We start from the raw sequence: 11,233 nt of genomic DNA, 5'->3' as shown, positions 1-11,233 counted from the left end.
GTTGAGTATCAGTTTGATGGTGGACCAATACCAGGCATCCCCAATCTGATGCTTGCAGAGACCACAGTGCGCAGTTTCTTCACTATTTACCAATCTCAGCACTGCTCATTATATAAAGGCTCCACTTCGCATTGCATCCCAGCCTCATTTACTTGAATGGGACTGAGCAGCAAACAGACCACACGACCTGAGCACTGATGCCACTTTGAACAACTGAACATCGGAGGCGTTTAAGGATAGTTCATTGATATATAAAAACCCTTTAAATTAGAAGGTTGACAATAATACAGTAATATAACAGAGAGCCACATAAACATTTATAGCTTAATGATACTAGGGAAAATTATGAAAATGGATTTGCTTCCTCTTCTCTGTGGACTCTGGCCTGTAAATACTCATTAATGATTTTGATTTTTTTCTGGTAAACTTTAACTTCATCCTTTAAGAAGCATTGTGACTAGTCAGTCTTCAGAAGTTTTAGGTTGCCCTACTCTCTAACAACATGACCTGCACAGAAAAGTGGTCGTCCTGCAATGGATTCTCTCTGTTAGTGTTGGCTTTGTTGGCTATTGCACTGAACTTAACTCCACTTGTTGCCGATTATGTAGAAGATGGAAGACTCTTCTATAGTCCGATATCGTGCTATGAATGGTGGCTGCCGGGACTGGTTGGTGGAGGCTTACTTGTGAGTATGGCTTAGGAGAATCAATGAGAGTAAGGTGGTGGTCCCACGTTGCGGAAACGCAGCTTTTTTTTTTGTTGTAGATTTTGTTGTGGTTTTTTAAGCCAAAGCCAAGAATGGCTAGAAAAGGAATGGGAAATATATGCACAAGAAAAAACACAGTCCACAGCTCACCATATATCTTGAAGAGAATCAGCTAGACCAAGAGTGCACGAAAAAATACACCCCCGGCTGGGGTGGAACAATGCAAGAACCCAGTAGAAAAATATTCCTTCAGCACAAGAGGTCTATAGTAAAACTTGACTTTTATTGGAAAAATATAAAAAATAGGTACCAGACATAGGAAAAAAAGATGTAGAAAAACTTACATGGTCAATTCCAAGTATGCATGTATGGTTGAAGACAGACAAGCCTACGCGTTTCGGGACATCCGTCCCTTACGTATTGCCATGAGGAATGCTGAAGGAATATTTTTCTAATGGGAAATATATACCCTAAGAAGTTCTTATACTTCCCCGTTCTGCTTAATCCACTCCTGGCTTTGGCTCAAAAAATCCACAACAAAATCTGCAACAACAAAAAAGCTGACTATACAAATACATAGGCGTCTGAAGTCAACTTGTACATCTGCGGTTGTCTTCTAGGCCTCCCCATGAACATCAATGTTTATCTTAATAGGAAGAAGGGGACAAGACACTGCCAGACGTTCCTGGAAAGTGGTTAAAGTAATTTTGCCCACCATGCAACTTTTTGGGGGATATTTATGACTGGCACCCTCTGATGGGCCATGTAGATAGAGGGAGGTTCTACAAAAGCTCATAGCGCACGTAGATTTCCGACGTAAATCTTCACACCATCATCACTTTCCCTTTTCAGGAAAATGGCAAGGGCTGTTGTACATTTTGTGATGCAAAAACACAATTTGCACAAAAACAAATTACAATTTTTATTTACCTTGTACGCCAGAAAACTGTCATATTAGGCATAATAAATATACCCCACTGGATTTAAATGCTTACCCAAGGTGAGGGAAAAAACGGAGGAAAAAACGCCCTCAAGAAACACAGTGTGCGAATTGACTCTCAATGAACCATTATTGTATATCATTATGCATTTGTACTTTATGGTGCCATGATGTGAAAGTAAGCTATTCATCTCATCTCATGTTTGTATTTTGCTGTATTTTGAGATCAGTTGTCAGGTGTCATCATTTATAAGAAAACGTAAAAAGGTCAGGATTTTTTTTACTGTTTTATGGCCATGACTTTTTGGTACATAGTTCAGTTTTGTACGGATTAGTTATACTTTCTGCACTGAGATCTGTTCTTATCTGTGTTTCACATATAATAAAGTAATTACATTAATCTGCACATAAAAACTGATGATGTGATGATTTTTTTATAAAAAAAAAAATCATCAAAAACCATCCGGCCGCAATCTCCTTGCTCCCTGTATTGACCCAGCAGATGACGATTTTGTTTATTTACTGTTTGTGACACTCTTAGCTCTTGTTACTTGTTATGAAATTTAGTTGATAGAATCAGTGCCAGCCATAATCTGCTTCACACGCTACCAGGGCATATTCACACCTCCACATTTCACATATATGTGCGTTATCAAAGACAGTGTACAGATCCATTCATTTCAGTGTATTTAATTAGATGTCTGTGTTTTTTCAGTCTGTAAAAAAACAAAGGGCCCCACACAGTATAATAACCCATAGTGGCCCCATGCAGTATAATTTCTTGTAATGGCCTTTCCACACAGTATAATGTCCCATAGTGGCCCTCCACATAGTATAATATCCCAGTAATGTTTCATAGTGGCCCTCCACATAGTATAATGTCCCAGTAATGTCCCATAGTGGCCCTCCACATAGTATAATGTCCCATAGTGGCCCTCCACATAGTATAATATCCCAGTAATGTCCCATAGTGGCCCTCCACATAGTATAATATCCCAGTAATGTCCCATAGTGGCCCTCCACATAGTATAATATCCCAGTAATGTCCCATAGTGGCCCTCCACATAGTATAATATCCCAGTAATGTCCCATAGTGGCCCTCCACATAGTATAATATCCCAGTAATGTCCCATAGTGGCCCTCCACATAGTATAATATCCCAGTAATGTCCCATAGTGGCCCTCCACATAGTATAATATCCCAGTAATGTCCCATAGTGGCCCTCCACATAGTATAATATCCCAGTAATGTCCCATAGTGGCCCTCCACATAGTATAATGTCCCATATTGGCCCTCCACATAGTATAATATCCCAGTAATGCCCCATAGTGGCCATCCACATAGTATAATATCCCAGTAATGTCCCATAGTGGCCCTCCACATAGTATAATATCCCAGTAATGTCCCATAGTGGCCCTCCACATAGTATAATATCCCAGTAATGTCCCTTAGTGGCCCTCCACATAGTATAATGTCCCAGTAATGTTCCATAGTGGCCCCCATATTAATAAAATTGAAAAAAAAAATCCACATAGATTGAACTTTTCTACCAATTTTGGATTTGGTTGAACCCACATGTTCTGGGGTTCAGCTGAACCCAGAATTTTGAGGGTTGGCCTCCTACAAAATACTTATATTCTGAGGTGTCTTCAGACCCTCATAGTATGATTAGTATAGGTTCACTGGAGTTGAGTAAACATGACAGTGTTATTCACCCTCCATTATGGGGGGTGGCTGTCTCTGCAGTTCCTAAACTGATGGTTGCAATAGCTGGAGGAGGGATTAAACTTCTTGGCTTGGGTATTTTCTTGGCTCTATAATGGCATACAGGAGACATCAGAGAGACAGTTGACAGGCAGCCTATTTTCAGGATGGGCCAGATAATTGGGACCCAGAATGATAGATGGAACGACAGTACACGGATGGAAGAAAATATGAAGGGCAGGACTCGATGAAGCCGGGAGGAATACACATTTCTGAATCAGCCATCCCCAGAGTTCTTCCATAAAATGAATGGAGCAGAGCAAACATTCTATGTCTACTGATAATTTTAATGAGAATAAAACAGACCTGTTCTCGGGAGCAGCGGCAGTCTCAGCAGTCAGACCACCACCATGAGCAATTTATCCCCTACCTTATGGATATGTGATAAATAATTTTAAGAAAAACACAGCACAGTATTATTTTGGTATAGTATAGAACAAAGAAGATATCTTATCTTAGTGGCCCTTACTATCTTGCTTATTGCTGTACTATCCTACTTACTAATTATACTATTGCTGCATTATCTTATGTTATCTTTAACAACATTGCATCTGTCCTACACAATCTCATTAGGTCTCAGCGTACTGAAAAGAAGAATTTGCGATACCATTTTTTTTTTTTCCAGCCTGCACTACAGAGCGCCATAATTTCATGTTAAGTCTCCAAATAAAAAGCAAACTGGTTCTTCTGATTTTGCAGCATCAATGGAAAATAGTCATCTATCTCTACTGACTTCTCCATATACATGGCACCCTAAGCCAAGCAGTGCATATGTATTGGACTAAGATTAGGTTCACACCTGCGCCTGTATTCCATTCAAGGTTTCCATCTCTGAATTCATTTTAAAAAAGTGAAGAGAAAAGTCATGCAAGCAGAACCTTTCTCTACACATTTTTCCGTCTTCTTCGGGCGGAAACACGGCGGACCCCATTATGGTCTATGAGGTCCATGGGTTTTCACAGCTAACTGCTTTTTAAGCAGATTAGGTTTCCATTAGTCGGGTACCCAAGCAGACCTGACAAACGGAACCCCGAACACAGGTGTGAACCTAGAGCAAGAGTAGAACGTTGCGGTTAGACCCTATGGTAGCGGCTTATCTCCACGAGAACAAAAGAAATGGGTTGTTAAAGCCCAATAGTGCTAACCTTATCTCCCAGATATCTTCTGTCAGGGTGGAATAGGGAGATCCCTGATAGATGGTCAGCTGGTTTCATCAAAATTGGTAGACTCGGCCAATAAAAATCTAGCGTGAATGTCCAGCTTTACATTTTCACACTTGTATTGTTTATTATGAGTCCATTGCTAAGGAATATAGTTCATAGTTTGCTTCTGTTAATTTATCCTGTAGGTTTTACCAGCTGTATCACTGACCTTGGCAGCAAGGAAGAAAGGCAGCTGTAATAGCAGAACAGGGGTAAGTATATTCGTGATTATCTTATTTTCATTTTTGAAATGATATTTGATCTACTTGTATTTGATCATATTTTAGCTTAGCTCAGCATTTAGGAAGTCACTGGGGATTGAGCTGTCAGAGAACTCTTCTGGAAAATTCCACAGTGAATGGCATTTTGCAGCCTGCAATGTACTGAAATACATGCAGACTGATTTATGCAAAGGTTGTTAAAAAGTTAAAGGGATCCTATCTTTCAAACCCTTTTTTTCTAACACATCGGAATAGCCTTAAGAAAGGCTATTCATCTCCTACCTTTCGTTGTCCTCTCCACGCCACCGTTCACCTAAAATCCCGTTTTTTGTCGGTATGCATTGGGATCGGGCCCCAGCGCTCAAACAGCACTGGGGCGGCCCCAATGCTGCCAGAGAACTCTCCAGTGCCGCCTCAATCTTCGTCTGGAATGAGGTCTTCACTGCGTCTTCTTCTGGCGGTGTCTTCTAACTTCTAGGCCTCGGGCAAAGACAACTGCGCATGCATGCTCGCAGCCACAAGAAAAATGGCCGCTTACATAGTGTTGTAAGTGGCCATTTTCTCGTGGCTTGTGGGCATGCACAATCTGCTCTGCCCGAGGCCTAGAAGTTAGAAGACACTGCCGGAAGAAGATGCGGTGAAGACCTCGTTCCAGACGAAGATGGAGGCGGCGCTGGAGAGTTCTCTGGCAGCATTGGTGCCGCTCCCAGTGCTGTTTCAACGCTGGGGCCCGCCCTCAGTGCTGCGGAAGAACTCATTTACATACCGACAAAAAACGGGATTTTAGGCAAACGGCGGCGCAGAGAAGACAACGAAAGGTAGGAGACGAATAGCCTTTCTTAAGGCTATTCCAACGTGTTAGAAAAAAAAGGGGTTGAAAAATAGGATCCCTTTAAAGAATAACTTTAAAGATTTTACCTGTGAGTGACAGGGAACAGAACAGGGTTCTAGTTAGCAACAAGTGACAACACTGCACCTTAGCATTACTAGAAAGTAATTCAATGTGTAGGGCTGGGCAATTTCTCAAGGAATAAACAGTCAAAATTCAGCTCCAGTAACTGTCATAACCTTGCTTGTGATGGCTATTTTAGGTCAATTAATACTTTGCGCCCCTTCATGTGGCTGCTGGGTCTCCTTCTAGAAGGGGAATGTACTCTGACGTAGCTGGGGTATTTCCTATACATTTAACTTTTTTCTTTCTTGTAATGAAGTCTGACTAGAGTCTCCAACCCATGAGGTTTGCTATGGGAGACAGCAATCCTAAAAAACAGCATTGTCCTTTTTTACATGTATTATGTACTAGTATGTAGAGATACATTAAATAGTTAATGGGTCCCTCAGGCTCCATTCATGTCCATCATAGAACAGACCCATTGGTATCTGTTTTTCCATTCTTCTGGTGTTCCATCAGACCTGAAGAATGGAAAAACATAAACAGGTCTGAACTTAACGAAGGCAGTTTTTTTTCCCATTGAAAGCTAATGGTAGGCAAAAAAAAGCAACATAGTTTTTGATATTTTTCAAAATCTGCTCCAAAAACCAGTTATGTTTATGGAGCAAATTTTCCAGATCTGTACAGTGTGTAAGGCTAACAAAAAATGCCTCAAAAATGCGATCATGTAAAAACAAAAAGCATCAAACACCATTTAGCCTTGCCCTTTTATATAAGCCACAGCAGCTGAAATAATAATAATAAATTTTATTTCTATAGCGCCAACATATTCCGCAGCACTGTACAATTTGTAGGGTTCAAATACAGACAGATATATAACAAAGAACGTCATTTCACACAATGGGACTGAGGGCCCTGCTCCCCATAGCTTACAATCTATGAGGTAGAAGGGGTGACACAAGAGGTAGGAGGGGCGGCATTGCTTATACAGTATTCAGACAATTTTGTAATAGAGGTTACTGTCATTACACAAACAAAACTTTATGAGCCATCACTAGTGGTGTCCTGTAACATGTGGATAGAGCATGGACAAATATGTTAGGCTGAAATGGCATCATATCATGTGGGGTAATGTGGGAGCAGGGACAGAGGAGGGTTAAATTTTGGGGATTCTAATTATAGTACGGAAGGGTTTACGTTAGGAATTGTGATAGGCCTGTCTGAAAAGATGTGTCTTTAGTTTGCGTTTGAAACTGTAGAAATTGGGAGTTAATCTGATTGTCCGGGGTAGAGCATTCCAGAGAAGTGGTGCAGCTCGGGAGAAGACTTGTATACGAGCGTGGGAGGTTCTGATAATAGAGGATGTAAGTGTTAGGTCATTGAGTGAACGGAGAGCACGGGTTGGGTGATAAACAGAGATGAGGGAGGAAATGTATGGAGGTGCGGCATTATGGAGAGCCTTGTGGATGAGGGTGATAACTTTATATTTTATTCTATAATGAATAGGCAGCCAATGTAGCGACCGGCACAGACCAGAGGCATCGCTGTAGCGTCTAGCCTGATAGATGAGCCTGGCCGCTGCATTCAGAATAGATTGTAGAGGGGAGAGTTTAGTGAGGGGAAGAGCGATTAGTAAGGAGTTACAGTAGTCAAGGTGAGAATGAATCAGAGAGACAATAAGTGTCTTTAGTGTATCTCTGGTAAGGAAAGGGCGTATTCGGGAGATGTTTTTGAGGTGGAGGTGACATGAACGTGCGAGTGATTCAATATGAGGGGTGAAGGAAAGGTTTGCGTCAAACATGACCCCAAACATGACCCCAAGCTGAAATGACCACTCACACTTTTGCAGTGAACTACAGTTTGCTAAAAACGAAAAACAAAATAATTGTTCAATAATGATAATAAACAAGGTAAAATTGTGATTTTTGATTTAGGTCATAATCACCCAGCCCTACACTGGCAAGCAAGATGGTGGGGATTACCCCTCAGCTGTCAGATTCTATGGCTCTGGTTGTCTCTTAATTCCACAGTGACTTCATTATTCTGGTGTGCGCCATTTAAAAAAAAAAAAAAAAAAGACACCTGCTACATCCATATACCATTTTTTTTTATGACAAAAAAACACCGTTGTCCGGTTCTCCGGTTCCAGCTGAGGAAGATCCAGTCTTCTGTTTACAGTTCCCCTAGTTGATGTGCACAGTGATGTCCCACTTTTGTATGCTGACTGTTGTAGTTAATCATAGGCCTCAGTGGTGACCATTTCACACATGGCATGTGACTGCTGTGACATGCCGTTTGTGAAGAGGTCACCGTCAAGGCCTGTGATTGGCTACACCTAGCACCAAGGGGACATCAATGCTGACTAAGGGTCCATTCACACAGAGGAAAATGGTGAGGAATTTGGTGTGGAATTTCAGCGCTGAAAAGAAAGCCTCCCATTGACCTTTCCTGCTAGCAGAAAAAGGAACCCATTGAAGTCAATGGAGGCTTTTTTTTTTTCAGCGCTGAAATTCCACACTATTTTCCTCCGTGTGAATGGACCCTTAACCTTGGGGCCCTGTAAACATTAGACTGGATCTGCCTCCGCTGGCAACAAAGGACTTGGCAAAGATGAGTATTTGGTTTTTTTATGTCATTGACCTCCTCAGCAGCACTATTAAATCTTAAACAAAAAAGTTGGAACACTACTTTAATGTCCATAATTTAATGATGCTCTAAACTCGATCTCTTTGCTTGGCAGATGCTGTCCTCCTCGCTATTTTCTGTTATTAGTATTCTCGGATCTGTTTACTGCACCGTGATATCCATCTATGCCATCGGTAAAGGACCTCTAATCTGTGAGAAAGGAAGCAATACTTTGGATCATTGCGATTACACTTTGGGCAAACTCAGGTAATTTTACTATCCTTATGGCAAGGTTCACACCACACATTTCAAATGTTCTTTTTAGTTGTACACATTTGTTTTTGGAGATAGTAGAAACGATGCTGTAAGCAGTGGTGCAACTAGGAATGGTGGGGCCCCGTGGCGAACTTTTGACGTGGGGGCCCCCCTGACCGACACCGAAGAACTCGACCGACCCCCTTCTCCGCATTTCTGCGCGCTCTATTATGCCCCTAGTGAACAAAGCTGACCGAGGTGCCATTTTACCTGCGGTGCCTGGGTGCTGCGATTTTCCTGGTGATTGTAGGCACCCGGAGCAAGCTCCGGGGCCTGTGCCCCATTTCTATGACAGCTCGGAGCCTTGTGATGGTTTCCCGGCCTGTCATTCTATACTTTCTATTGCAGGCTACTCTATGTATCCACTCACACAACCACCTCCAAGACTTCTTCTGCGTATCCCCCATCCTCTAGAACTCACTATCCTGATACATAAGACTGTCTCCCACAATGGCAACCTTCAAGCGGACCCTGAAGATCCACCCCTTCTGGAAGACTCCAACCTTCAATAACCTGCTGTGACCACACCACCATCTGAACAGCTCCTACCCTCACATAACCAACTCTATCCACAGTCTTATAGATTGTAATCCCCTGCAGGCAAGGTCATGATGTTAGTGGATAGTACTTGATACTATGCATTTTTTATATAAGTCCTCAAATACAGAACCATGGAATTAATGGTGCGCTAAAATTAAATAATGATACAGCTGAGGCAAAGATCTTCCTGAATCGTATTATGCCCATATATATCTCCAAAGGACTAGTAATAAAGCATATCATCGCTTCAGAATCCCCCGTTATCCCATATTATCAAATACCTTACTAAATATCCACTTACACGTAGGATCTTGTTGTTATATATAGTAGTTGTATAACGGTATGACTTTCATTTAAAGTAAAAATATAATAATGTGACTATTTAAAAATGAACTGATTGTTAAAGTATCTAAAAAAAAACTCACAAAGAGAACACATTTTATAACATAAGTAATGTAATAAACAGCTACATATTCCGTAACCCTATATTCATAAAACCCACGCAATCCATTTAGTAGTCATAAAAAGAACATTTTATTGCTCAAGGATTGCAAGAAAGCATGTCTAGAAAGTTCCTGTAATCCTTGAAGGGATTTTCTAGGGCTGGGATATTGATAGCAGAACAGTTGTGCAAGCACTGGCACCTTAGTGTTTCCACTGATTCATCAATGTGCACTGCGTCTACAAAGTAGTAAATGTGCGTGGTGAAGCAATGTACAGCATACATTGAAGAGGCCGCAGTACTAACACAGGGTCTGTGGTCCCTTCAAACAGCCAATCTGCTGGAAGCCAAGAATTGAGAACCTCCAACCTTATATTGATGGTAAGGATAGATCATTAATATTCTGAACCTGGAAAATCCCTTTAACATAAGAAGACCTTAAATGGTATGCTGAGACCCCAAACAATTAAATCTCTGACTAGATGATTACCTGTAAATTCACATATATTTTATATATTGTCACTTTCTTTTTTTAACAGTGCTCTCCAGAACCTGACATTTGACCTGAAGTGGTTTCTGAATGATACTTGCATACCATCTAATGACAATGTGACGGTCTTCGCACGCAATATGTTGCCCGATTTTGAACTTGATTTTGCTATTGATGTGGACTCTCAGAAGATTATCCACCTCACAGTGTTTGTGGGCTTGTCCATTGTGGGGCTGCTACAGGCCATAGTGGCTGCTAGTCAGATCGTGGCAGGCCTATTTGGTTGCCTTTGCGGAACCTCTAAACGTGGGAGAACCAATGGCAGTGTAAACTATGGCTACGCCTAAAATTACAATGATGATTATTACCGAAACAATGGCTTTCCGTTCCAGAAATCTATTATATATTTTTTCTATTAACACAGCTACTTGTATAAAATGTACAAGGTGAAGAACAATAAACTAAATGTTTTAAAAAAGGCATTTATATGTTGAATTTCATGATCTATGGATACCAGTACTGTAGCTCACTATAAGGTAAGATCAGTCTGGTACTAATACATACATGGACACTGTCATACCCAACTATGTAAGGCTGTTTTTAATACGGATCCCTATAGGTAAGTGATGGCGAACCCACTAAATTATCGCAAAGTACCAACACGGCCATTTAACCTTAATACTGTGCGGATCCACAATTGCAGACAGTTATGGACCCACAAAATACAGTTGTGTGAATGGGGTTTTACAGAGTTTTCAATAATATAAAACATTTTTGTACTGGAAGGTAAAAGTCTCTGCATTTGGTACTTTTGAACAATTAATGTTCACTATTTACATCGCACTGGATCTGTTTTATAGTGACTGGGCAAAGCTATTACAGCCTCTACATGTCTTTTATAAAACAGATACCACACGGTACTATGTGCTCCACAGTGGCCCCCAGATGGTACAATGTGCTCCACAGTGGCCCCCAGATGGTACAATGTGCTCCACAGTGGCCCCCAGATGGTACAATGTGCTCCACAGTGGCCCCCAGATGGTACAATGTGCTCCACAGTAGCCTCCAGATGGTACAATGTGCTCCACAGTAGCCT

At 41.3% G+C, this 11,233-nt stretch overlaps 1 protein-coding gene across 1 annotated transcript; it reads left to right on the top strand.

The window, feature by feature from the left end:
- Positions 1 to 487: 487 nt before the first annotated feature.
- TM4SF20 (transmembrane 4 L six family member 20) lies at positions 488 to 10,613 on the top strand. Its single transcript, XM_075269045.1, has 4 exons — positions 488 to 685; positions 4,759 to 4,824; positions 8,466 to 8,617; positions 10,187 to 10,613. The coding sequence occupies exons 1-4, from the start codon at positions 503 to 505 to the stop codon at positions 10,482 to 10,484; spliced, it is 699 nt and encodes a 232-aa protein (XP_075125146.1). The 5' UTR covers positions 488 to 502; the 3' UTR covers positions 10,485 to 10,613.
- The last annotated feature ends 620 nt before the right edge of the window (positions 10,614 to 11,233 follow it).

The sequence above is a fragment of the Leptodactylus fuscus genome, chromosome 3, assembly GCF_031893055.1.
Source record: "Leptodactylus fuscus isolate aLepFus1 chromosome 3, aLepFus1.hap2, whole genome shotgun sequence".
NCBI lineage: Eukaryota > Metazoa > Chordata > Amphibia > Anura > Leptodactylidae > Leptodactylus > Leptodactylus fuscus.
The sequence above is the reverse complement of the archived record's forward strand: the minus strand, read 5'-3'. Positions and strand labels throughout refer to the sequence as shown.

Excerpts from the sequence above, each read along its gene's own strand:
- TM4SF20 (XM_075269045.1), top strand. The coding sequence starts at position 503 with ATGACCTGCACAGAAAAGTGGTCGTCCTGCAATGGATTCTCTCTGTTA. Across the intron at positions 686-4,758 it reads TGGTTGGTGGAGGCTTACTT|GTTTTACCAGCTGTATCACT; the intron begins GTGAGTATGGCT and ends TTTATCCTGTAG. Across the intron at positions 4,825-8,465 it reads GCTGTAATAGCAGAACAGGG|ATGCTGTCCTCCTCGCTATT; the intron begins GTAAGTATATTC and ends TTTGCTTGGCAG.